At 38.2% G+C, this 27,593-nt stretch overlaps 3 protein-coding genes and 2 pseudogenes across 5 annotated transcripts in view; 4 read left to right on the forward strand and 1 right to left on the reverse strand.

Moving 5' to 3' along the window:
• Nucleotides 1-27,154, forward strand: LOC144659680 (uncharacterized). Its single transcript, XM_078520171.1, has 4 exons — nucleotides 1-238; nucleotides 945-1,283; nucleotides 5,438-5,755; nucleotides 26,430-27,154. Exons 1-4 carry the CDS (start codon nucleotides 46-48, stop codon nucleotides 27,059-27,061), a joined length of 1,482 nt encoding a protein of 493 aa, XP_078376297.1. The 5' UTR covers nucleotides 1-45; the 3' UTR covers nucleotides 27,062-27,154.
• The window catches only part of LOC144659292 (uncharacterized), a 141,518-nt pseudogene that overhangs the window by 61,694 nt on the left and 52,231 nt on the right, over nucleotides 1-27,593 (forward strand). The window lies entirely within an intron of this gene.
• On the forward strand, nucleotides 7,245-7,906 carry LOC144660979 (fibroleukin-like). Its single transcript, XM_078521702.1, has one exon. It carries the CDS (start codon nucleotides 7,253-7,255, stop codon nucleotides 7,904-7,906), a length of 654 nt encoding a protein of 217 aa, XP_078377828.1. The 5' UTR covers nucleotides 7,245-7,252.
• On the forward strand, nucleotides 16,252-17,913 carry LOC144659686 (uncharacterized). The gene is made up of 3 exons (XM_078520175.1): nucleotides 16,252-16,405; nucleotides 16,556-16,619; nucleotides 17,098-17,913. Exons 1-3 carry the CDS (start codon nucleotides 16,312-16,314, stop codon nucleotides 17,879-17,881), a joined length of 942 nt encoding a protein of 313 aa, XP_078376301.1. The 5' UTR covers nucleotides 16,252-16,311; the 3' UTR covers nucleotides 17,882-17,913.
• LOC144659683 (uncharacterized) lies at nucleotides 18,595-21,035 on the reverse strand (annotated as a pseudogene). The gene is made up of 3 exons (XR_013571946.1): nucleotides 20,710-21,035; nucleotides 19,298-19,773; nucleotides 18,595-19,140 (listed from the first exon to the last, which is right to left on the reverse strand). The product of XR_013571946.1 is annotated as an uncharacterized LOC144659683 (transcript).

Raw genomic sequence — 27,593 nt, forward strand, 5'->3', positions numbered from 1 at the left:
CCACTGCGTTGTAGAATTGCGGATTGCTGAAACATCACCAGAATCATGGCTGTTCAAAAGCAAACTATGCCTTCATTTGCTTCCATAATTTCTGTTTTGTCCATTGTGTTCTACTGCTCCGGCTTTTTAAGAGTTGGGCTTGAGTTACACGAGCACAAGAAAAGAATAAACGCTCTTGAAAGCGTTGCGGAGGCCAAGCCGCCGTCAAACGAACCAGGCATAATCAAGAATGTTTCTGGTAAGTTTGTCTTACATAACAAGCTTGAGTTTACAATTTGTTACTATCATAGAATACAACCAGCAGGAAAAAAAAAGCTTGGTCGAATTGAAAACACTGTTAAAGGAAAATAACGTGGAAAAAGCTAAGAGTTGAAACAAAAAGCAAATGAACGTGTTTTCGCTTGTTCCGTTTTTGCTGTGCAGCCTTGAAGGAAACCGAAGGTTAGCAGGTCAAGTCTCCTTCAATCCAATGAAAACAGTTTCAAACGTAAATAGTGATTCGACGGAATTTTCCCTTTATCTATGACTAACATAATGATATGGAATATATAAGATCGTTCTCTTGTTCAGCTTAAATCAAATATACAGTCGGTTGTGACACTTTTTATCAGAAAATTTACGAAGGATGTATCATATATGTATTGTCTAGTGAGAGGTCTAATTGTTATTTTTAGTCTGGAATGTAAAAGATTACAGACAATAAAATGCCAATTATTTCCGTCTCAGCCATCTTGTGAATTAAAGAGCAATAAACGCTTGCCTGGAGCAAGGTTTCCTGCAGAGATGCTAGAACTGACATAAACGCACACCAGATATATATTTTATTTGTTCCTCGCATTCAAAACTAAAGATATTTCTTTGATTACAAAGACACCAATGTGTAAAAGAAATTATTTCTCCTTCTTCATTTGTAATCAGATTAAAATTTTGCTTTTCGTTGGTAGGAGTTCAATCCCATCAACATAGACACAGCCGTCATGTTGAGTCAACCAAGAACGCGTCAGATTCTAAAAGCACAGCGGAAACGATGCTAATAATCAACAACTTTTTATCAGACGGGAGATTACATCTCTGTCAGTCAAAGGGTGTCACGTGCTCGTCAGGTCCCCCAGGCCCTCCCGGTCCACCAGGACCGAGAGGAAACAGAGGAGCCCGTGGACGAAGAGGACAGCACGGAAGACCTGGGAACAAGGGAGATAAAGGTATTATGGGATCGCCAGGAAAAAGCGGCAAGCAAGGACCGAAGGGAATGTCGGGAGCGAAAGGAAACAAAGGATCCACGGGTATGTCGGGAACGAAAGGAGACACAGGAGTCGCCGGCATGATGGGAACAAAAGGGAACAAAGGAGCTGCAGGCATGCCGGGAACGAAAGGTATGGAATGCCGTTTGTATCAAAAATACTTGTTTGTCATATATAGGACTTTACTTTAAATATATGAATCTTCTCAGTTTTTACATAAAACTTAAAGCAAAATATATCAAACTTGTTGCAAAATATATAAAACTTGTTGCGAAATATAAAACTTGTTGCGAAATATATAAAACTTGTTGCGCAATATAAAACTTCTTGCAAAATATATAAAACTTGTTGCGCAATATAAAACTTCTTGCAAAATATATAAAACTTGTTGCGCAATATAAAACTTGCTGCAAAATATATAAAACTTGTTGCGAAATATAAAACTTGTTGCGAAATATATAAAACTTGTTGCGAAATATAAAACTTCTTGCAAAATATATAAAACTTGTTGCGCAATATAAAACTTGCTGCACAATATAAAACTTGTTGCGAAATATATAAAACTTGTTGCGCAATATAAAACTTGTTGCGAAATATATAAAACTTGTTGCGCAATATAAAACTTTTTGCAAAATATATAAAACTTGTTGCGCAATATTAAAAAATAGGTCCGCACGGCGTACATGTGTCTAGTGCTGAGTTATTGAGCTTTATTATATAAACGTCAGTGAAATACCAGGAAATCTTTCGGGCGAAAAAATCATATCTTCACACGTGAAAATAACATGTCATTTTCACATATGAAGATATCGATTTCGAAACATTTTCTGACAAGTTTGCCCTGTTTCAATGCTGAATGAGCCAAAGTAAATCGATATTAAGTCGAAACATCTTCGGATCTTCCTCGGCAATCTTCGGCAATCTTCGGATATCTTCGGAAATTTTCGGAAAAGTTTGGAAAATGTTCGGAAACATTCGTATGACCTTCGGACAACATTTTGCAAATCTTCGGAAATCTTCGGAAAATGGTCGGCAATAAATTTCATATCTCCAAGCAACCATGTAATATTCTGTTTATTATATAAACTTACTAATATCATAGGTGACAAATTACTTCTTAATTTGGGCGCGAGATTTCAACGTTAATTTATAATTTCACATGTGAAATTATAAAATTGCCATGGCAACGTAGTTAGCGGCAAGATGGCATCCGGAAAAAAAAGATGTTTTAAGGCTTAAACTTTGTACATTTTCGCTTGAATTTCACCTTAGCCAGCTAGCCTTGGCCATGTACTAAAACCTTTGATGATATTTTATATTTCAAAACGTCAAAACGACTCCAAGACTTAAGCCAATTACATAAATGGCATCGAGCGGATTTTTGAGCGGCAAAAAGGAATCTCTGAAAGGTTTATTCAAAGACTAAAAAAAAATGTATGCTTTCAACTTTTCAAAGCTCAGAGTTCGCGATGCGATGTACCAGTCAAAAACATCTAAGATTGCAAACGTAATTTGTCACATATGATATTAAAATGTAATCAAATGGTATACTCGTGAAATTAGAAAATAGTTTCACTTGCATTTTGTCAAAATTCTAATAATTTCTCTCGCCTAAAGGCTCGGGAAATTATAAGAATTTTTACAAAACGCGCGTGAAATTATTTCCTAATTTCACTCCTCACCATTTGATTACCCATACTAATTACGATGTTTTTGACAATTTCCGACGATTGCCGACCATTTTCCGAAGATTTCCGAAGATTTGCAAAATGTTGTCCGAAGGTCATACGAATGTTTCCGAACATTTTCCGAACTTTTCCGAAGATATCCGAAGATTGCCGAGGAAGATCCGAAGATGTTTCGACTTAATATCGATTTACTTTGGCTCATTCAGCATTGAAACAGGGCAAACTTGTCAGAAAATGTTTCGAAATCGATATCTTCACATGTGAAAATAACATGTTATTTTCACGTGTGAAGATATGATTTTTTCGCGCGAAAGATATATATGTTATTTGCCGGCCAGGAGGTCCGTATTGGGAAAAACTGTACCCGAGGTCTTGAGCACGGCCCGAGGCCGCAGGCCGAGGGCCGTGCTCAAGACCGAGGGTACAGTTTTTTCCAATACGGACCGACCTAGGCCGGCAAATAACGTTTTTTTTTTTTTCCTACTTTAATTTGTTTGTAAAGAAACCGAGAAAAAATGTGTCGCAAAATCTTTGTTTGTATACGCGCGGATTTGATTTCAATGTTGAGTCCGACTCGATCGACGAGCAAAAGTGAAATAAAATAGCTTCGTTTAAAATGAACCGTACTCAAGAAAGGTTCAGCATATTTAATTTACACTGCAGAGAATCAAGAAAAGCAAATAAAATCATAAATACAGCACACATAAGCCACAAAACTTAACACATTTAAGTCGATTTCGGCTTCCCGAACAATTCCCGATATAAAATGTTTTGAAAAGTCTTGAAAAAACTTTGCTCGCAGGGTGTTAATCCTATTTCTCTTGACTCAAAAATACTCTTTGACTGAAAAGCAGTTTTACGAGCTATTCACACTTGTATTGAACAAATTAATAATCTCTGCAATGATTCCCAGCAGAATTTTATTCTGATAAACAGTGCCAAACTGAATGAAATGCGTAGTATCTATGTATGGCACAATACTGTGATAATTAATTTGTCCGTTTTTAATCAAAGAATCTCATTTCCATGAATGATGGCAAAGAGTGCTCTGTTTTAAGCGAAAAGTGACGGATAAACAAGGCAGTTTAACTCTTAGAAGGAGTCTAAAAACCGGTGCTGTTTACCGCAATGGCGTGAAAATCATTGCGAAATGCATAAACAACTGGCAAACTACGAACGGTAAACTACAACTCAATTTTGTTGAGAAAGAAATAAATACTCGCCTTTTGAAGAACTTTGAGGCCTTTTATTCCACTGCTATTTTGTCCCTTCAAATTTACAATGGTTGGTGAACAGCTATTTCGATTTTGGAGAGCCAAAGCTGCAAAATGATTTCGCGCCGTGAGCGGTCCGTACGCGGGGTCCGGATGGGAAAATCCGGACCGCTGGAGCGTGCGCAATTAGCCAATCAGGTTCAAGGATTGAGGATTCCGGACCGCTGAGATGCTTGAGAAAAAAATAATTCCTGGTATTTCACTGATGTTTATATAATAAAGCTCAATAACTCAGCACTAGACACATGTACGCCGTGCGGACCTATTTTTTAATATTGCGCAATAAGTTTTATATATTTTACAAAAAGTTTTATATTGCGCAACAAGTTTTATATATTTCGCAACAAGTTTTATATTGTGCAGCAAGTTTTATATTGCGCAACAAGTTTTATATATTTTGCAAGAAGTTTTATATTGCGCAACAAGTTTTATATATTTCGAAACAAGTTTTATTTTTCGCAACAAGTTTTATATATCTTTTGCAGAAAGTTTTATATTGCGCAACAAGTTTTATATTGCGCAACAAGTTTTATATATTTTGCAAGAAGTTTTATATTTTGCAACAAGTTTGATATATTTTGCAAGAAGTTTTATATTGCGCAACAAGTTTTATATATTTCGCAACAAGTTTTATATTTCGCAACAATTTTTGTACATTTTGCAACAAGTTTGATATATTTTGCCTTAAGTTTTATGTAAAAACTGAGAAGATTCATATATTTAAAGTAAAGTCCTATATATGACAAACAAGTATTTTTGATACAAACGGCATTCCATAGAAAGGAGACATAGTCTTGCTCCGTACATGGTCTTGCTCCAGCCTACATAAGTGAACTTATTTCCGTTAGAGAAACTGCTGGAAGACATTACCTGCGTTCCAACAATGGTTTACGCCTTAATTATAGCCAATGTAAATCACTCGCAACGCTTGGGGATCGCTCTTTTCATGTTGCCGCCCCTAAATTATGGAACGATCTTCCAAGTGAAATAAGAAACATGCCATCTCTGCAAAGTTTTAAGAAAGCCATCAAGACCTTTTTATTTTTAAAAGCTTTTTAATTGTACATTTCTTTTTATAGTCATATACATTTTAATCTTTTTTAGCTTGTGAATTTAAATTTTAAATTTTTAGTTTTTTTTAACTATATTGTAATGCGCAATTGAAAATTTTTAAATTGATAATTGCGCAATATAAGTAAATTATTTATTATTATTATCATTATTATTATTATAGGACCCGCAGGCATGCCGGGATCGAAAGGAGACAAAGGAGCCGCAGGTATGCCGGGATCGAAAGGACACAAAGGAGCCGCAGGTATGCCGGGATCGAAAGGAGACAAAGGAGCCGCTGGCATGCCGGGATCGAAAGGAAACAAAGGAGCCGTAGGCATGCCGGGATCGAAAGGACACAAAGGAGCTGTAGGCATGCTGGGAACGAAAGGAGACAAAGGGGCCGCAGGCATGCCGGGATCGAAAGGAGACAAAGGAGCCGCAGGTATACCGGGATCAAAAGGAGAGCCTGGTGAATCGTCGATATTAGCTTTTGGAAAAGGTACAGTTAAATTATTAATCATAATTATAATAAAAAGCATGGCTTATTTTTCACCAAATAATAAATAAAAAACATAAAAAAAATTGGGCTGCACGCAGCTTACGTGTCCAATAACAAGGTGTCCAATAACAATGTTCGCGTGCTGCGCATCCGGGCGTTTTTACATGTAATTTTCCTTGTTCTATGTAAGTATATTATTTTTGTTTCGTTTTTGTTGTTGTTGTTGTTTTTTTTTAAAAAACACATGTTTTTGTATTTATGTATCTATCTTTTTTTCTAATAATCAAATTCTAAAAAAAAAAAATCCGCGCGTTCTTTATATGGTTCCTTATTGTGACTGATTTCTCCTTGATTTTCCTAAAATCTTCAGTTTTAAAAACGGCTTTTTGTCACAGTGAGGATAAATCCTCAACAGGATTCGCTTGTCTAAATTTTTCCACGAATTTTGTTATACTTTTGATTAATTGGCAATAGGACTTCGTGTCGTCCAATTCTGTCTGTAATCTTACTTGTACTCGTGATTAAACAAATCGGACTCCCGCTACGCGGTCGTCCGATTCTGGTAATCACTTATTTGAATACAGACTGAATTGGACTCCACTCAGTAATATTACCATTATGAATAAAGGGATTCTCAGAGAGTTACATTACACTCATATTCTGAATCCGAAATTTTTTTTACCATACAGTAGCATTACGTACAAATCACCATTGCCCTAGTTGTTTTAAGATTAAATAAAAAAATGTATGTGTTGTTTAATTTTGGAAGCAGCGTGGCCAGGGCAAGGGGTGAGGGCGATGGACTCGAAACCGGACGTCCGTAATTCAAATCCTCAAATTCAACCACCGGATGTAGCTGAAACAGTGTAGCGGTCTGAAGTACAGCTCCTGGCTACACTCATGTTAATAGCCAAATGGTCAGCCTCCCATTAGTTAGGATTCTTTACAAGTTTACGTTTTTAATTGATCATATTCGACCCTAATCTGCCGGCAGTTTCCTCTTTCCCACATCGAGAGGAGAGAAGCGAGGGGGGGGGGTGGAAAAAGGAATGCGGAAGTCTCTTGGCGGTAATCAGTATGCTTACACAAGATCGAGAAAAAGGGATCCCTGATTACAGAGAAAAGCGTTATTGTATTTCTTTTGTGTTCCACTTTACATTCCGAACGAGTGAGTCGAGTAATGACCCTTCCGCAGGAATTTCAAAACAAAGAAAAGTATAAGTATTATATACGAAAAAAATTAATGATGTGAATTTTTCTTGTACCAATGTAACTAGTGTGAAATTTTGTTTATTTACAAAGCGGCACCACGAACTCTGATACACAACGAAAACCAAGCAGTGAGAGAGTATGGTTATAATTTTCGTTGAGACTATCACAATCGTTTTTAACGGTTGTCTATAGCGTGATGGAACTCTCATATAACAGTTTCTCTGTAAGGTATTAAGCTGGGTATTTTTACTATAGATTAATTTATCTGAAAAGCAACTTCGCGGTATGCATTCTATTTTGTCAGATTGTTCAGATCTGCTCAAATCAGGCCACACTCAAAGTGGATTGTACTCTGTCAACCCAGACGGTAGAGAATCTTTTACTGTCTACTGTGACATGCGCACTGACGGTGGAGGCTGGACAGTGTTTCAGCGAAGACAGGATGGTTCGGTAGACTTCTATCGGGGATGGAACGACTACAAAGCAGGCTTTGGTCAGCTGACTGCTGAGTTCTGGTTAGGAAACGACAAGATCCACCGACTGACGGCCTCTAGACCGAGCTCTCTACGAGTGGAGCTGGAGGACTGGAACGGAGGTAAAGCTTATGCCAAATATGGCAAGTTCAACATTGGTGATGAGCAGGCGCAGTATCGACTTGAAGTGGGTTCATATTCAGGTACAGCGGGAGATTCTATAACATTTTCTCGAAATCTTAATAACATGGCGTTTACTACAAAAGACAGAGATAATGACAGATTTAGCATTTCCAACTGTGCTGTAAAATGGACAGGCGCCTGGTGGTACAGGAGTTGCACGAACTCCAATCTAAACGGACAATACCTGGGAGACAAAAATGATTACCAAGGAGCCTTCTGGGAGAACTTCAGACGTTCTCTATCACTCAAATTTACTGAAATGAAACTGAGGCCGTCATCGTAGAAAGAATTTCAGTAACAGGTTTAATCCTGTTAGTGTCACTGATCTTCGCTCGTCACAGCTTTCAACAATTAGTAGATCGCAAACAATGACATGTTTTTATTTAATTTTAATTCTTGTGATTGTGCAATACAAATAATCAGTTTCCATTCTAATTATTGATGTTAAAAAATTGTAACTGTATTACTAATAGCAGATGAATTCATATTATACACTGAAGTCACAATCTTTATTCTGTGAGCTGCAGATAGGTCTGGATATTTTGTCATGTGTAGATCGCATAGCTACAGGGGTTATTTGTCATGTAGATATCGTGGTCGCATAGCTCACACTGGGCGACTGACTGACTGAAAACAGTGGTTCGATTTGCTTCTTTATCGTAGCGGGAAATTGAAAGAGTTGTAGAAGATTAGGATGCTGAAAACACGAAAAAAGTCAACGAAAGTAGTGTTCCAAGAAGACCTCAAGGAAACGACAATTTCAGAACCCAAAGAAAAGGCTGAGTTAGCACGAGTTACTGAAATATTGCGTCCTTTAGAATTTCTTTGAGACTTCAATGTATAATAAAACGATTATTATATTCGGTTTCGTGATATTCAGAATTATCAAGTTCTCGGCAATTATTATCACCCTCAGTCTTCGGCTTCGGCTGATAACACTTACATCGCCCTGCATAATTTTGGATATCACGAAAAAAACTTTCTTATTCTCGCGCTCTCGGAAAGGAAATGATTGGTACCCAAATTTCTTCACCGTACTCACAGTATTTTCTCTTCAAACTATTATTCATTAATCTGCCGTAAATCCATCCCGCTTACATTTGGCCGATGGGCTATATTACCTGCCGATTAATGGAACGTAGAAATAATCTTTTTCAGAAGTCTATATTAAATTTCAAGGAATATTAATCTTTTAATGTAATCGTTACTGTATCGGTGGCAAAAAATATTTACTTTGATTGATCAACGCTAATATAATCAAATTGGTTGAATGCTGTGGCATCTGATTAATGGATCAAAAGCAATTAGAAACGAACAAAATTTTGCTTGAAAAGCGATCTTGTGTATTTTTGCTTAAACAATGATCTTTTAATGAGCCTACCTTAATGCGACAATTAAGTTAGCATTTTATTCAGTATTTTTTATTAGTATTTAGAAGTTATTATGTTACCCGCTTACCTATGGCTCAAAAATTATTGATAGATATATCGTTGTTGTCTTGACTCTAATCGGTTAAATGTTAAAGCATGAATATAAGTCATAGGAAAAAAGCGATTTAGTAGGTGTGTAAGTTTAACGTTTTCTGTTTATGAGATTCTGATGATTGTGGCAAACACATGTTGAAAATATTTGTAGATAGAACACGGAAGTGATCTTATCGTATTCGCTAGCTACATGTCTAGCTTTCTGAGCAGGGAATGTAAACGATTCTTAATAGTGTCAATTAAACCGAGATGGGATGAAATGTTGTTGTTGTTTTATTTGGCTGACACTTATTAAACAAAGGAAAAGAACGTTGACATTAATTTCAGTTCTTTTTGCTTTCTTTTATATGTACAAATCTGCCTTATTATACCTTATTACCGGTGATTTGTCTCTGGATAATTCGTTCAAATCTGAATCTTTGTTTAACCAATCAGAGCAGAAAAGGTGGAGCGCATGTCGCTGTTTCCCGCGCTTTCTACTGGTGACGTTAGCGCTTGCCCAGTAGTTATTTTGGTTTGAGTTTTACAACTGGCATTCGTGGTTAGATCTCCACCTGCCTCTCTCACTTTAAATGGGAGATCCCTCATCTTTATAAACTCAAAGGTGAGAAGTTCAGATTATGAGGTTTGGGCACAGTCAAGTATTGCTTTTGATAACATTGTACTGCAAGTCTCATTGTTTTGTATTTCATCAGTACATTGTATTTGGAACTAATACTCGTGTATACCTCGCGTTCTACCTCGAGTATACCTAAATACCAGAAAACACTGTAAACAGAAGACATATTTGCATACAGAACGAAATCAGTTGCTCGGCAATGATGTGACATAACATGTCGTTGTATCAGAAGTTTACAGAGCGAAGGTAAATACATATAAATGACAAATTATAGATACTCATTGTTCCTTGTGTTGACGAAGGTGGGTTTTCATTCTCTTCCATCAATTTGTACATGTTTTAAATTCACTAATTAATATTCGACTCGCAGCCGCAAGGTTTATATCATCTTGTCACACAATTAACATGAATATCGCGTCACAGCCGGAACTCACGTACAAATAAAGCTAAATAAGGGTAAAAGAGACCGACAGATTATGTTGTCGATTCTCTCTATGCACTAGTTTGAGCATACGGAGACTCGACGCTACACAAATTATATAGTTACAGGAGTGACACCGAGTAACTATAGCAAAAAAGGTTAGGAAGGAAACATCCCCCTATGAAGGTTTTGGGGGAGGGTGTGCTGGGAGGGATAAAAAATTAAATATTGTTTGTTTGTTTGTTTTGTATTTCTCTCTTTTGCTCTCAGTGTTTTATTCGGACTGTTTCTTCCATACTTTCCCTCTAAGAGCCTGTGAATCATTTTTCGGGGGATAATCCAGGGACGGTGTGAAAAATATTGATCTGCATTCCTGACCCGAGGGGGAGAGGGAAGGAGAATTTTCCGTTTATCGATCTTTCCATTTGTCCTTCACTCTGCATCCCGGTGGGGGTACTCAAAAAAGTTTTATACGGGGAGGCTCCGCCCCAAGTTCTAACCCCTTACCCTTTTAGATACCATTTTTGACAGAAATTGTACCCCTTTCGTATACCTTTAACTGAAAAAGGTACCCCTTTCATATACCTAAGAGACATGGAATGGACTTAAAATAGGACGTTTTCTTGTCATTTTTATGTAGCGCTTAATAAATTAAAATAATACAGCCATAAATTGCGTCTGTTCGAAATATTTTAATTAAAGGCCCTTTTAAATAGCCAATGACAGATTTCCATACCCTTTCATATACTTAAACTCGTGAAATCCCTACCCTTCTATATACGTGATGCCTGAAAAAGGTACCCCTTTCGGGCGGAGCCTCCCCGTATAGGCCATTATAGGGAGTACCCCCCCGGGCTCTGCATACATTATATCGAGCCGGAGAAATGCAAATGTAGTCGTATTGCTTGTTTTTATAATTAGTCACTTAGAAATATATTCTATTCAGTATAAAACTTTTTGTTTTAGTATTACTGATAGTATGTCGAAGAGTTTGACTAAAATCCATTGGTAAGGTTTGACCGCAAAACAATAGGTTTATTCAACAAAAGATAAACTGTTTGGTTTCGTCGTCCTAGCGCTATTGGTTTGATCAAAACTGCATTAAAGTACTTGTACTGCCAAATGTACTTATTTCAACAACCAACCTTTTTCGATATTTTGTATATACTTTATAGAATCTCCAATTTCTTTCTCATATAGAGAAGGAATGCTGTGGAATTCCGCTGTGCATGTTCTGAATTTAAAGCAATTTTTAAAGGAAACCTGGCCACTTGACATGCGAACTGTTGACTTGTTTTTATAATTTGTACATATTTTAAGTAGCAGTTTTACTTCTGTTTCAATACAACTTTCATGTTAAGATGTTTATCAACTTATGGAATTACCATATTCAAATAAAAATGAATCAATCAATCAATCAATCAATCAAACTAGGTAAAGGTTAGTTTGTCGGGAATAGGGACTTCAAAGAAACTACGTTTCAGTGTTGCTTATTTCTTTTCTCGTTTTTATATGGTCATTCCGTGCACGTAGCTGCCAATAATGAAAAAAATTAAATTTTCTTTTGCACTTGTTCCAAAAACACAGTTTCGTCGTAAACAACCGTGTTTAATTTATGGCAAAAAGGCGATCTCTTTCTATACTGGTGTGTGTAGAGTACGGCAAGTAAGGAAACGAAGTAAATTGTAAATGCGAATGATCTTATGATATTTTTCATTATGGTCACTGAAAATAATTATACTTTTAAGTGTTGTAATGAGGGCTTCTGTAAAAGTAAAAAAATCTTGCCAGAATGCCCAAAACAACATTCCTGAGGGTCTGAAAATTCAAATTTTCTAGGGGGGGGGGGGGGAGTATGCCCCCGAACCCCCTTCCTTGTTATGTACCAAACGCCATTAACTCAACCTAACAGCTTATTGGTTACAAATGCAGTCAACCCATACTAACAGACGGCATTTACAAATAAACAGTTGAGGCAATGTCAGCTTTCTGTACACCAATACATTCTTTAGTCACAAGGCTTGATAAATTTTAACTTTACCGGATTATTGGGGTTTTTTGGGGGGGAGGGGAGTCATTGAAAAAAAAATTGGATTTCGAGGGGGGGCAGGTAAAAATGTTCCCCCCCCCCCATACCCCATAAAAAATGCACGGTCCCTAAGCTGAAACTTAACTTGTGACTTTAAGAAAAAATATTATTTTTTCAACGAGTAGACTTGATAAGCAAATAATACTTAAGGACGTTCGCGCGAAAATTTTCTAGTCGATAGATTTTTTTTAAATTTTTACAGCAGTCAGATAATAAGTTACTTGTGTAGGAAATGCAAAAAAAAGTGGGGGTCACCGACTTCGTTTCAGAGATAAAGCGTGTGGAAAACTACCCTGATTCTGAAAAATTGGCGAACGCAATTCAACATGGTTTACAGGATTTATAGTTAAAAATATTGAAGATGAGAAAAAAGAGGCAAATGATCTTAGTCATATTTTGTAGAAGTGGGTCTGTAGCGTAAAAAAAGTCTAGTGTTGCAAATTTTTTGTAAGACTTAACCCTGAAAGCGGTATTTGAAACCGTCGTGCAGCAAAACGAAAAGCTCAAAAAGAGGCATTCGAACGTACGTGGGACCAAAAAAAATCGAACTTTTAATCGATAGATTTTTTTCATTTTTACGCAAAACGTAGATAATCGTCAACAAAAGTGATCCGTTCAAAAAAATGTGGGGGTCACCGACCATCTAAGAGAGTTAATTGCAAGCAAAGTTCACGCGACGACTACCAGCACTATATGTGCTTAGAAAATTTCTTCAGTGCGCGCGCTCGTGCATGACGTGGCGTGACGTTGTTACATAAATTACGTGCGCAGTAAGGATGCGCATAAAAAATTAGCGCGAACGTCTTTAAAATAAAGTGATTTATTTATTTTATTATTATTTTATCAATAATTTTATCATTCGATATTTCCCTTTTTGCACGCATTTTGTCTGCCGTTTCTATGGCAATGGCGAAAGCATCTAACTCTTATAATAGACGGAGGGGTATGATTGATCAAACTACTGTACAAATGCTACTGTTGTAACGTGACAATTAAAAACAATGAAATACAACTGAAGAAGAAGGTTAAACGAAGATTGTCCCTTTAGACAATCCGCTAAGCGAATAATAAACACATCAACGAGAAGGAACAAATGGATTGCGGGCACTGGGGATGGCAGAGAATGGTTTGGGACTACGTTTAGGGTTAAGGTTGCTGAAAAATTGTAAAACAGTATTATTAGATGTTGCTGATGATATAATGGATGAGATTCAACAGGCGTTAAACCAACCAAAGCTCTGGAAATACATGACCTAAATATATTAATCCGCAGTGTACTTGATGTGGACAATGACTTTGACTGCAGACTGTAAATGCATGTACGCCTAGCGGACCTATCTTTATCCGAACAGATTACAACTGACCACATCATGATAAGAATGAAGAAAAAAAAAAACAAGTTGATTTGAACTTTGTCTTGGATGAAATAAATAACAGACAATTTGGCAAGTTACCCAAACTCGTGATCTCAGTATCACGTAACAAGCTGAAGCACTAAGTATTCCAATGCGTTGTTTTTTTTTTTGATCTTCATATCACGTAAAAAAGCTAAAGCAGTACTTATTACACTGCGTTGTAAGAAATATCAGCGAAATCATGGCTGTTCAAAAGCAAACTATGCCTTCATTTGCCTCCATAATTCCTGTTTTGTCCATTGTGTTCTACTGCGCTGGCTTTTTAAGAGTTGAGCTTGAGTTACACGAGCACAAGAAAAGAATAAACGCTCTTGAAAGCGTTGCGGAGGCCAAGCCGCCGTCAAACGATGCAAACATAATCAAGAATGCTCCTGGTAAGTTTGTATTATGCACCAGTCATTTGAAACCCCCGCCTCCCCCCCCCCCTCGGGCATGAGCGGGGCATTCCCTTTTTTGGCAAGGGAAAGCAAGTGAAGTCCCTGGCCCCCGGGAGAAGAGTGAATGGTGAACTCCCCCGCCCCTTTATATGATCCACACACATGGTAATTCATGTAGAAAACTTGTTATAGCCAAGCACAACAAGGGATGACAGTAAGGGATGATAAAAACGTTGGTAGCCGTGAAATGAACACATTGATTTCAGAGCAGCTAGGAATACATTTGCAAAGGCTCCCCGATGGACAAGGAAGAAGACGACTATTTGAAATTTTCAACTCAACTTTATATGGAAATGCAGGATGATATTACAATATGCTCTGTGTTGTTTGAACAGTTGGCTCTCTGTTAATGGATCTCTAAAACTAGAAACTTCCTATTACCGGTACATTGTATTCTAACTCCGGCAACTTAAACTATCATAAATGAATGTCTCCAGCGTCTTTAATGCGCTATTATTGTCAAACTAACATTTAACGTAAAAGGAATTTCTCAAATCTTGCGAACGGTTTTTAGTTGTATTTCACTCAGTATTAGTAATTTATTCATCTTGAGCGAGTGGACATAAATAATGTCTGCGAAATTACCATGTGGCACGAAAATGCAAACCGCTGACCATGGAGTGAGTGCCCTGCTTATTCCCACGGTCCGGGATGCGAAGACCGTGATTTCGGGCGCATCCCCCGCATAGTGGGGGACCAAAATGCAGTGAATCTGAAGTGAAAGCCCCGCTTTTGCCCCGCTCATGCCCGAGGGGGGGGGGGGGGGGTCGGGGATTTCAAATGACTGGTGCATTAAATTACAAGCTAGAGTTTACAAGTTGTTACAATCATACCATACAACTGATCAGTATAAAAGTTGTGTCCAAATGAACCAAACTGGTGGAAATAGCAAGAGTTAAAAGAAAAAAGCAAAGAACATATTTTTGCTTGTTTCGTTTGTGTTGTTCACCCTTAAAGAAAATAGGTCACCAAGGGTGACATGAGTCTAATGCCGTATGGCATAGTGATACAGATTGCGCGGTTTTCGTAAGCCGGTTAAAATTGGTTAGAGGTTTGTGTTCGGGAGTTTAATTTAAAATGCTTATAGCAAGCTAGGGGCATCGTGGATGATTATGGATGAAAACGAAACAGTCATAAATGTTATATGCTTCACAAAATTTAAAGTATGAACAGGAGTTGATGTTACTTCTTCCGTATTGTCCGTAAAAGCAGAAACGATTAAACATTTGGACAAGATTGCGTGACGATTTACAAAAAGCATGTTCATTACAACAAGGGTTGAAGAACTTCACATCGTTTTCTTTCAGATTTTTCACCATTTTGATGATGACTCTTGAAACAGATTTTGCAATAAAAGCACTTGAAATAGTGACTGTTACTCCATTGTACTGTAAGCACTTAGTGACAGATTTTCCTAAAAACGGGTGTAAATGCTCACGTCAATATAATGATGACCTTTTGAACGCTGGAAACTAAGCAATTATTATCGAGCTACCATACACAGGAGCGAAGACTGTTTATCATGATGTACAAATTTCGCGAATCATCACTTCCATATCAATGTAACCATTTTATGATTTTTCTAGCTGTAAGAAGAACTTAAGATCTCTGAGAGTCGTAAAAGCATGAAATTCGATTTCAGTGTATGGCAAAGGCCGGGACAGTGTAATACTGCAAAGCGGCCAAACAAACGCATTTTGATTTAGTCGCGTAACTTGATTTACATTTATCCATGTACATCTTTTATTTTTGAAGGTTTTTGTTTGCACTGTAAAGAAAAAATTGGTCAAAATTCGAATGACTTAAATACAAAAACCGAGGTAAAGTTTTCTATTTTTTAAAACAAAATAAATATTTGGTCGCATTGTGTAAATAAACGCGAGTCGCCGTCGAAATATTTTTTCTCAAAGACGTCTTGCTTTTTAAGCAAGACGAAAACACAAGTGCTTAACTGAACTGAAAACGAAGATTTATTTTCACAAAAAGCTTACAAATGTCTTAACTGGAAAATTATTTCGTCCTGTTCAAGTGTTGAATAATCGTGACTTGAGAAAGAACTTTTAATTATGCGTGGGAACACGTGTCGCTGATTGGCTGTTTTTAATTGAAACTAATCGTGCGTGTCCGTACGGAGTCCGTTCTTGCAGCTGATCATTAGGGACCTTTAGCACCGACGCCGAGGACGTGAACGTCACCGACCGGAAGTTAAGAAAATGAACTTTGATGCTACTACGCATGCCCATTCGTGCGGAACTCGTCGTCCACACCTCGTTGAGGACGTCGTTTGCCGCCATTTGCCGTACAGTGTTGAACGAAGGTATGTTTTATATGTTTACTGTCTTTTGCTGACTTATTTTGGGGATTTTTTTAATTTAAAGTGTCGGTACGTGGACAAGATAGGTACCGTAAGTTATTTGATCGAACCGTGAAGAACCATATTAATTTCTTGTTTTCTTTTCACCTGCAGAAAGAGCTTTGAGCTTTGCAGCTGTGTTTACAGTGATGGCGGATGATGATACAAAGAGTACAGGGTTCGTACATAAATCTTATAAGTGCTTTCTAAAAATATAAGTCGCATGCTTTCAACTGCATTTCATTGTAGCTTTGAAAATCAAAGTTGTCCGTTTAAATTTGCGGTTACCGTATCGACCAAGTTCCTTCTGAAATGTTTTATTTCTCACTAAGTTGTTGATACTGAATGAAGCATAAATTGTCTTAGAGGGTAATTTTTGTAATCAAAGATTGCCAACACGCGTTACACGTTTTATCCTATTTTAATTTTAGCCGCAAAAAATAAACAAAGGTTTATTTACAACTTACAGCACTGAAAACTTAGTATATACACTTAAAGGCCTCGAGATTAAATATATTTTACTTGCAATGCAGTTTAAATAATATAAACTGATTGTAAAAATAATTTCACTCACTCACTCAATCCTCTTCGTGCCCTTGGGCACATAAGGCCGTAAAAAATTCCATACTTAATAAAACAATTGTATTTGTTTTCAGAAATTATGCAATGAAATGGTCAGAAGAACATGATCGCATGCTTTGCACAGAAGTCCTTGTCTTGGAACCATGGAAATTCCCTAAGCAAAGCAAAGAAAGAGGAGAAGTCTGGGGCGAAGTAGCATTACGTTTAAATGGCACAAACTATCCCAAATTCAAAGTCAGTAAGCGTTCTGTCAGGGAAAGACTCACTCTTTTAGTCAACAAATACAAAGAAAAGATGAGAAAGGAGGAGCAAGGTTCTGGGATTGAATGTGACGATGAAACCGAATTAGAGAAGGCATTGTCTGAGATCATCGAAAAAGAGCAAGCAGCTGATTTGGAAAGAAAACAAAATTCAAATACTCTTACTAAGAAGAATGAAAGTGACAAGGCCTCTGCAGAAGAGAGTAGATTGAAGGCCATGGAGCGCCTGGGGCAAACCAAAAAGAGGAATGCTGATGCAAGCTCTGATCAAGTTACTCCACCAAAAAGCAGAAAAAGCACCACTGAAGCTGTGCAAATTCTGAAAGAAAAGTATGAGAATGAAAAAGAAATCAGGAAGGAAGAAATGGAAATTAAGAAGAAAGAACAAGAAAATAGAGCTGCCGAGCAACAGATGCTGATGGTTCAGCAGAGACACAGCCAGCAACAATACCAGGATGTATTAAAGGTCATGACTGAACAGCAGCAGAGACAGGAACAGCAGATGCAAAATTTCCAAATGCTTTTTTTGCAGCAGCAACAACAGCAGAGCCAGGTACTCATGGGTTTACTGGAAAGAGTCCTGCCCAAGTCCTCATAAGAGGAAGGCAAAAGAGCTGTTTAGAAAAACATTTGCACACTTACCGGTAAGCCTTTTGGAACTATGTTGTGGTTAACATTTTATTTAATGATCAATTTTTAAAATTTAAATTAAAAAGAGATATAAAGTTGAAGTTTACGAAAACCTAGGTGAACCCTTTCACCCCATGGGGTGCCGAGTTAAGAACTGAAAAAAGTTAAATTTAATATTCATGTTTTGTTACAATTTTAAGTGTAACATGTGATTTTCATGGCAACCAACTGTTTTCCTTTCGGGTTGACCAAAATTTATAATTTTGTGTTTTATCTTTTAGAAGTTTTGAAGAACATACCAGAAGAGATCAAACCTTACTCAGTGTTATTGTCTTTATTGTCTATTTTAATGTATTTATTTTCATTTTTCTGGTTAATCAAGGGGGGTGGGTAGCCACCCAACCCATCCCCCTGGATCCACCCCTGAATGATCCCTTCCCTTTTTGCATTTTTTTTCTATTTTTTAAGAGGGGGTGGGGTACTTTCAGTCCACCCCCAGTCTAAAAAAGGCCAAGGCTAATAAGGGTTAAAGGACCATTCTTTGTAGAAGGGGGGGGGGTTGTTGGGATGTTTTATTTGTTCCTGCAATGTCCCCTTCCCTACAATCTGCATTTTTTGCCCCATAACATGTATTGTATGTCCAGGAAAATAATGCTGTATCATAAAAAAAATATGTTGGGATCAAAAGATATGTTGGGATTTTTTATTTGTTCCTGTAATGTCCCCTCCCCTACAATCTGCATTTCATGCCCCATTACATTTTTCGTTTGTCCAGAAAAATAAAGCTGTATCATAAAAAAATATACAGCTATTTTACTTTATTGAAAGTATTGCTCCAGGGCGGGGGGCTCAATACCAAAGTAGTCGCTGGTGGTATTACCATAAAGGCATGTTATGGCATTACGAAGTAGTGTGCACACAACATACATTTTACCGACATTGCTTAGGCCGATCTTCAAATTCTTTTTAAAGTCAAGAAATTTGAAAAAAATAATGGCTTCGTAAAAGCCATTCCACTGAAATTCTTAACGCGCTCATGGCTTCGTTGTAATCCTGCATCGCGGGTGCAAGTGGGACACGACGAAACGGGGTTTGAAGATGCACACGGAGAGGGTAGGCCAAATCTCCATATATACACATGGGCTGGCCTACTGGAGAGAGCATACTGTTGAAGGTCGCGCAATAGTCCAGAATCTGCCAACATCCCGGCGTCGTGTTTACGCCCCTCTAAAACAAAGAAAATAGGAGGTGAGAATAGAAATAGTTTGGGAAGTTTGTAGAGCTAAAAACAACTTTCAATATCATATTTTATTTTGTGATCGATTGTGTTTTAATAATAAAGTTCATTATAAGTACTAAAAAGAGAATCAAATTAAAAACTCACCAACTGGTCCATACAAGTTTCCTATTAGTCCATTTGGTAGGGACAGGGATTGAAATTTAAGGGCATGGACCCTTTTATGTCCATTATAAACTACTCTTTGATGTTCTCCGGGTCTTGAAATGGGTCGTACTGTCCCATCGACGAAACCAAAACAATTGTCAAGCGGGGCGCCTTTTCCTGATATAGCATCTGCATAACGCTGTAAAGCCCCAGGATTCAGAAGATCTCGATTCCATTGGGTTATGAGGTGTCCGTGAACGTCAAAGATATAGTCCATGACATCAGTAGTGATCAAACTTATAACAGAAACCGGTCGGCCAAAGCGCGGAATCATATCACTGACTCGGCATGGATAGGCAACTCGTTTGAGAAGCATACATAAGGCTTCTATGTCATCGCAAATACTCCTCTGCTCGCATTTAAACACTGGTGGTAGTTGGAGTGCTGCAATAAGGCGAGGAAGGTCTTGCTTCTCACCCAGGGTAGTCAATCGATAATATCGAGAATCGATAACATTCGATAACAATCGATAAAAATCGATTAATTTTTTCAAAAATCGATAAAAATCGATAAAAGATTTCGTTGTGAGTAATCGATAATTATCGATTTTTCAATCAGGGCTATCGATTTTATCGATAACTATCGAATTTATCGAAACTAAATTATCGTACCAATTTTCGAATGAAAAACACCAAAAGATATTAAAAAGCTCGCAGAAACACTTATACAGTGGAACCCCGATATAACGATCTTCGATATGGCATATCGCTATATCGGGGTTCCACTGTAACAACTTCCCTGTTCGTTAATCGGTAAAAATTACTACATCTTTTCTACAGGCTGTTAGAATACTCAGCGTGTGTCGAATTTGAAATCCGCTTTAGATATTAAATATTAAAATAGAGGTTACGCCACAGGCCTACATGACTCCTACGTTCGTGACATTTGCACATTTGCCGTTATATGATTTAATTCGGTCTTTTGACCTTATTTACTTCTGACTTCTTTCTGAGGGTTCTATTTTATATGGAGGCATTATGTATTAAATAGAGTCGTGTTGATTGTGGTCTAGGAAGTGACTAGATAGAGGTCATTTTTCTTCGCTGCGTGGTTTCCGTTTGTAGAGTCAGTAGAGTTCATGTTCTGTACTCCTCCGCCACATGAAATCTACATTCAAATAGTTACAATCAAACGCTCCCTCAACGGAAAGAGGATGATTTTTATCGATTCCGATAACGATCGATGAATCCGATAAAATCGATAAAATTAACACTTCGTCGGCGTGTGAGTATCGATTTTTATCGATTGACCGATATAATCGATATCATTTAAAATCAATTTATCGATAGATATCGATTTATTGATTGATTTTCCGATATCAATTTTTATCGATTGACTACCCCGGGTTCTCAACACGAAACTCTGCTTTGCATTCGGCGGAGTTCATAGAATCCAAATCGAATCGTTCGTAGTTTCCATGAGGGAAATCTGGATTTTTTGAACTGAAGGCAATAAAAACTCTTCATCTGAAACAATGTTGTCGGCGTAGAGAAGTATGAGCATCTCACGAAATTCTTTGAAGGACATCATTTTCTCTGTGGACTTCAACTGGAAGATCACCTCGTCCTCGTAGCCGGCGCGGTCTGCTAAATGTTTATTTTTCCCGCCGTAAATGACGGTCCCGTCCCAGGACCCACTCGGTCAAACAAGGTCTCGTCCACGTCCTCGGCGTCGGTGCTAAAGGTCCCTATTGTTTTCTACATTACAGCGAACGATTATCGATCCCGAACCATTCCCTTGGGATTGCTAACAGCTTTTTTTCATATAACAAAGAGTCTAATGCGCATGCGCAAAGCGCACGCAAGCATTAGACTCAAAAACCGAAGGTTAGCAGGTCAAATTTTCTTCAGTCCAATGCAGACAATTTCACAAGAAATAATGATTCGACCAGTCTGAAGTACAGTCGGTTCTGACAGTTTTTACATCAAAATTTTCTCTACTGAGAAGTCCAATTGTTATATTAATTTAGTCTGGAATGTAATTAATGTATATATGTTATTTGCCGGCCGGGTAGTCCGTATTGGGAAAAACTGTACCAGAGGTCTTGAGTACGGCCCAAGGTGGCAGGCCGAGGGCCGTGCTCAACACCGAGGGTACAGTTTTTCCCAATACGGACCGACCTAGGCCGGTAAATAACGTTTTTATTTTTTCATACTTAAGTTTTTTTTGGATTTAAGAAACCGTGAAAAAATCTGTCGCAAAATCTTTGTTTGTATACCCGCGGATTTGATTTCAATGTTGACGACTCGATCGACAAGCAAGAGTGAAGAATGCTGTTTTCTATTTAATTGCGAATAAAATAGCTTCGCTTAAAATGAACCGTACTCAAGAAATGTTCAGCTTTATTTACACTGCAGAAAATCAAGAAAAGCAAATGAAGTCATACTAAAATATAGCACAAATATCGATTTCGGCTTCCCGAACAATTCTCGATAAATGTTTTGAAAAGTCTTGAAAGAAACTTTGCTACTTTGCTTAGCCTATTTCTCTGACTCAAAAATACTATTTGACCGAAAAGCAGTTTTACAAGCTATTCACACTTGTATTTAACAAATTTATAATCTCTTCGTTGATTCCCAGCAGAGTTTTATTCTGATAAACAGCGCCAAACTGAATGAAATGCGTAGTGTCTACTACGTACGGCACAATACTGTGTCTACTGTGATAATTTATAATTTGTCTGTTTTTAATCAAAGAATCTCATTTCCTTGAATGATGGTAAATAGTGTTCTGTTTTAGCAAAACGTGACAGATAAACAAGGCAGTTTAGCACATAGATGGAGTCTAAAAACCGAATGAATTTTACCGCAATGGCGTGAAAATAATTGCGAAATGCACAAACAACAGCAAACTGCGAACGGTAAACTACAACTCAATTTTTTTTGAGAAAGAAATAAATACTCGCCTTTTGAAGAACTTTGAGGCCTTTAATTCCACTGCTTTTTTGTCCTTTAGCATTACAACGGATGGTGAGAAGCTATTTTTGTCTTTGGAGAGCAAAACTTTCATGTGTTCGTTGGACTGAAGGTGCAAAATGATTTCGCGCCGTGAGCGGTCCGTACGCGGGGTCCGGATGGGAAAATCCGGATCGCTGGAGCGCGCGCAATTGGCCAATCAGATTCAAGGATTGAGGATTCCCGGATTCCGGACCGCTGAGATGCTTGAGAAAAAAATAAAATCATGAATTATTTCCGTCTCAGTCATCTGGTGGGTTAAAGAGCAATAACTGCTTGCCAGAAGCAAGGATTCCTGTTGAGATGGAAGAACAAACAAAAAAGCGCACCAGAAATTGTTTTGCTTCTTGCCTTCAAAGCAAAAGAAATTAAATTCAGAACGAATACAGGTTTTTATAGACACTAATCTTTAAAGGAATTATTTTTTCTTCTGTTTTTGTAAGTAGATTTTTTTTTAATTTTCATTTTTTCGTAGGAATTCAAACCAATAAACTTCATAGAAACAGCCGTCAAGTTGACCTCACTAAGAACGCGACAGAAGCTAAAAGCACAGCGGAAACAATGCTGAAAATCAACAAACTTTTATCAGGGATGGGAGTACAGCTCTGTCAGTCAAAGGGTGTCACGTGCTCGTCAGGTCCCCCAGGCCCTCCTGGTTCACCTGGACCAAGAGGACACAAAGGAGCCCGGGGACGAAGAGGACAGAAAGGAAAAACTGGCAACAAGGGAGAAAAAGGCATTATGGGATCGCCAGGAAATAGCGGCAAGCAAGGACCGGAAGGCATGTCGGGAGCGAAAGGAAACAAAGGATCCACGGGCATACCGGAACGAAAGGAGACTCAGGACCCACAGGCATGCCGGGATCGAAAGGAGACAAAGGACCCGCAGGCATGCCGGGATCGAAAGGAGACAAAGGACCTGCAGGCATGCCGGGATCGAAAGGAGACAAAGGAGCCGCAGGCATGCTGGCATTGAAAGGACACAAAGGAGCTGCAGGCATGCCGGGAATAAAAGGAGACAAAGGACCCACGGGCATGCCGGGACCTAAAGGAGAGCCTGGTGAATCGATACCAAATCCTGTCAGAGGTACAGTTAAGTAATGAATATAGATATTTCCGAAGAGTAAGTTCGCAATAAAATCCTGCGTTCGATACTTTGTTTTCATCTCTATACACTAAAGTTACTAATCAGCATTGCCTGGGGTTTTAGGATTAACAAAAAGATACATATGCGTTGTCTTGGAAGCAGCGTGGTCAACGGGCGAGGACGTTGAACTCGACACGGAACTTAACTTACCTAAATTCTCCAGTGTGACTGCTAGCCTTAACTGAAGTTTCCCTGCAACGCTTATATAAAATGCCAAATGACCAGCCTCCCATTAGTAGCGGAGCTCCCACGCGCCGAAGGCGCGCGAGCGGAGCATCCATAGGCAGGCAAATGGTATTATATCGAACCGAGAAATTTTGGGAGTCGCCTACGTACGTACGTACGTACGTACGTACGTACGTACGCACGGATTAGGCTGGGGACGAGGTTGCCCGCGCGTGGCTAACGAAAAGTAAGGAAATTACAAACAGCAAATAAAGCTCGCAAGGCAAGACAAAATGTACACAAGGGGTAAAATTATACAGCGATACTACACAGCAAAATATCTGAGAGGTTTATTATCCAAGTGCTCTTTTTTGTTAGTCTTTTTTCGTGTGTGAGGGTTATGTATCGAAGCCTTTACGCCAAAAAAACAATATGGCTCGATGGCCCTCGTTCGATCGCTACACGGTTAAATTCAATTTATTGGTCTCTGGTCGCATTTTTCGTATCCGTAAAACGAGCAATTGACGTTATCTTCTATTGACTGGATGATGTGGACGTTTCAGTTTGATCTAAACGAAGTAATGTTATGAAAACGCGGGAAAATTTGTTGCGCGGTGTTCACTGTGTAGGCTGAATGAAACCGAGGGTATAAAAAAGAGCGACAGAGAATCGAGAACTTTCTTACCGTAATATTTCTCGCACGACGTCCTCAAAAATCACCTATATTCCGTGAAATTGTAGATAACGAAAGAGGTGTACGATGAGACCCGGAATACTTGCGAATGATATTCCTTGTGCACGTCCAGTTTGCTAATTTCTGTTGTTTGCGGATGAATCTTCGGCCGTCAACATCAAGAATACAACAACTTTAGCAATGATTGTGTAAAAACGAAGCTAAACACTACATGCATCAAGTCCGCTGAAGAAAGATACAGGAACCTGATGCAAGGTAACAACCTGTACTGAATTGCTGAGCCTGATTTTATGATAGAAAATTTCATGATGTTTATAAACTTAAGCTTACTTTCTAAGCGCAGTTTCGATAGATTCTGTGTCGGTAAAGTTTAGATCTTTCCTTAACTTAAGCAATATACTTTGCCCCTTTAGGCTCTTAAACTGCAACTTGTAGTACATTTAAGCTTACGCTTACATGACTTGTCAGTTCATTTTTTTGTTCCCCTGAGTTGGTTTTATTTGCTATGGATTAACCGATTACTGTATCTATTGCCGTAAGTTGATTTTCTTTGGCCGTCAATAGAGTCGAATCCTAATCCTTTGCCGTGAGAGTTTATTTCTTATTGCTGTGAGTTTATTCCGACTTTCAGCCTACATTTTCTCGGCGGAAGAAATTCATACAGTATAAGTGACGTTTTACCGAAGTGCTAAACGACGACAAAGCAAAAAGCTCGAACAAAATAAATTTATTTAAACTAAACTTGCTCTGAAAAACATGTTTTATACCCCATCTAGCTCGAGCGCCAGGTGAAAAATATAAAAACTGACTCATATTTGTTAAAGTAGTTCAAACATTTTTTTTTTTGCTTTAGTGTAGTCCACTTTTACACTGAATAACTACACTGAATACAGATGATTTAGTGTACGTTTAAATTTGTTTAAATTTTGCACACGGTAAGAAATAAAAGATAAGTTTTAAATTTGCGTACGTGACTGAGCAACCCTTTTCGGTACGCCGATGTTAAGACAAATACAGAAAGAAAAGTAAGATGGGATGGGAATATGCCTGCTATTTTCTATTCTTAAAAGCAGACAATAAACTCTTAATTAATTTTTAGGCCATGAGTTGTATTAAAGCAAAACGATAAGAGGATCGTAAAATTATTTACTATTCTTTATAAAGGAGAGAATAAACTATTAATTAATTTTTTGTCCATTAGTTGTTCTGCCTCGAGATTATGATGGATTTATATTTGTCTTGCACCTATGGGCCAGCGTATACATAAAAGCTTTGACCGCTATTTATCAAAATGAAAACATTGTAACTCCAGCAAAAATTAAATAAATTAAAGGGAAGCTCCGCTTTTAGGCTTGCCTAAATCTATATATTAAGGATTCTTAAAAAAAACGTTCATGTTTTAATTCATCGTTCTCGGTCCTAGCCTGTGATCAGCTTCTTCTTTCCTACGCTAAGAAGAGACAAAGCTAGGATGAAGGAAAAAAGAAAGGATAGCCTCTGGCTCCGGTAATCAGTTTGTTTACACATACAGAGAAAAGAAGGGTCTGGTCGCTAATTACAGCGCCACAGTGCGAGTGTTTTGACGTAAAGTTTCGATAAAATGCGAATTGAATTTTTTTTCTTGCACTTCATCTTCCGACTTTCTTCTTGAAGTAGACTGATAACTTCAGAGTTCACGGCAAGCTTATCAACATGAACAAGTAATTAAGCGGCTCTGATCTGAAGACTGTCTACGCCAGTTAGAAGCCCACTGTCAAAGTTCCTCCAATCCCAATTAAGCCTACGATGGGATAATTTAGAAAGAAAAGCACGAAAATCACGCAAAAGAATGAATGATGTAAATATATCTGATACTAATATAACATTGTTCATTTCTAAAAAAGTTTCACAAAGTTTAATTCGCAACAAAACCGAACAGTGGATCGGATGGTTATAATTTTCGTTGAAACCTCAATTTCATAAAAACAAATTACGCCATAATTATTGAAGGTCTTACCAAGTCCGAGGGAACTCTCCATATATCAGTTAATCTGCATGGTAACTGGCCGGACAGTAATTTAAGTTAATAGTTCGGTTAAAAAGGAAGTTCACGGCCCGTATTCTCTTTTCTCAGATTGTTCAGATCTCCTCAAGTCAGGCAGCACTCAAAGTGGATTGTACTCTGTCAACCCAGACGGTAGAGGACACTTTACTGTCTGCTGTGATATGCGCACTGACGGTGGAGGCTGGACAGTGTTTCAGCGAAGACAGGATGGCTCGGTAGACTTCTATCGGGGATGGAACGACTACAAAGCAGGCTTTGGTCAGCTGACTGCCGAGTTTTGGTTAGGAAACGACAAGATCCACCGACTGACGGCCTCTAGACCGAGCTCTCTACGAGTGGAGCTGGAGGACTGGAACGGAGTGAAAGTGTATGCCAAATATGGCAAGTTCAACATTGGTGATGAGCAGGCGCAGTATCGACTTGAAGTTGGTTCATATTCAGGTACAGCGGGAGATTCCATAACAAGTTCCCCTAGTCTTAATAACATGGCGTTTAGCACAAAGGACAGAGATAATGACAGATCAGGCAGTAACTGTGCTGTATCATACACAGGCGCCTGGTGGTACCACGGTTGCCACTGGTCCAATCTAAACGGACAATACCTGGGAGACAAAAGTGATGGCCGAGGAGCCATGTGGAACAGCTTCAGAGGCTATCTTTCTCTCAAATTTACTGAAATGAAACTGAGGCCGTCAACGTAGAAAGAATACCAGTAACAGTTTTAATCCTGGAAGTGACGTCAATACCAACACGTCACTGATCTTTACTCGTTACCGTTTTCCGTAATTCGTTGATCACAAGCAATGATTAGTTGTTTAGTAATTTGAGTGTAGTAAACGGAATTCAGCCGAACAGTTTCCATTTCAATTTATAATTTCAAGGAATTAATATCTACTATACCTATCTAAATTAATATTTACTTTGTTGGAACACTGCTAATAGATCGGTTTTCAATTTAGTGTCGAATGTAATTCGCATCTGAACCAAAACTAATCGTCGAACGTTTTCCCGCGCCACGTGCCAGCGCCTATATGTATTCAAGTTTTGATTGGTTCACAGGATTGTATGTCTTAGTGGTTGGCCAGAGTGATTATGACGGAATCCACTAGGAAGTCGAGTAATATTTATTAAAGTTGGACAAAAATCAAGTACCAGAACAATTTAAATCCTATTGCGTTATTTCCTACCCTTAATAAAAGGTAAAGATGTAAGTAATTGTCCGTGATAACAACA

This window comes from Oculina patagonica, chromosome 7 (assembly GCF_052425735.1).
Source record: "Oculina patagonica isolate OP01 chromosome 7, crgOcupat, whole genome shotgun sequence".
NCBI lineage: Eukaryota > Metazoa > Cnidaria > Anthozoa > Scleractinia > Oculinidae > Oculina > Oculina patagonica.

Coding starts and splice junctions, on each gene's coding strand:
- LOC144659680 (XM_078520171.1), top strand. CDS start 46: ATGGCTGTTCAAAAGCAAACTATGCCTTCATTTGCTTCCATAATTTCT. Junction 1,284..5,437: donor AGGAAACAAAGGATCCACGG/GTATGTCGGGAA, acceptor TTATTATTATAG/GACCCGCAGGCATGCCGGGA. Junction 5,756..26,429: donor GATATTAGCTTTTGGAAAAG/GTACAGTTAAAT, acceptor CTCTTTTCTCAG/ATTGTTCAGATCTCCTCAAG.
- LOC144660979 (XM_078521702.1), top strand. CDS start 7,253: ATGCATTCTATTTTGTCAGATTGTTCAGATCTGCTCAAATCAGGCCAC.
- LOC144659686 (XM_078520175.1), top strand. CDS start 16,312: ATGCTACTACGCATGCCCATTCGTGCGGAACTCGTCGTCCACACCTCG. Junction 16,406..16,555: donor CCGTACAGTGTTGAACGAAG/GTATGTTTTATA, acceptor TTTCACCTGCAG/AAAGAGCTTTGAGCTTTGCA. Junction 16,620..17,097: donor GATGATACAAAGAGTACAGG/GTTCGTACATAA, acceptor ATTTGTTTTCAG/AAATTATGCAATGAAATGGT.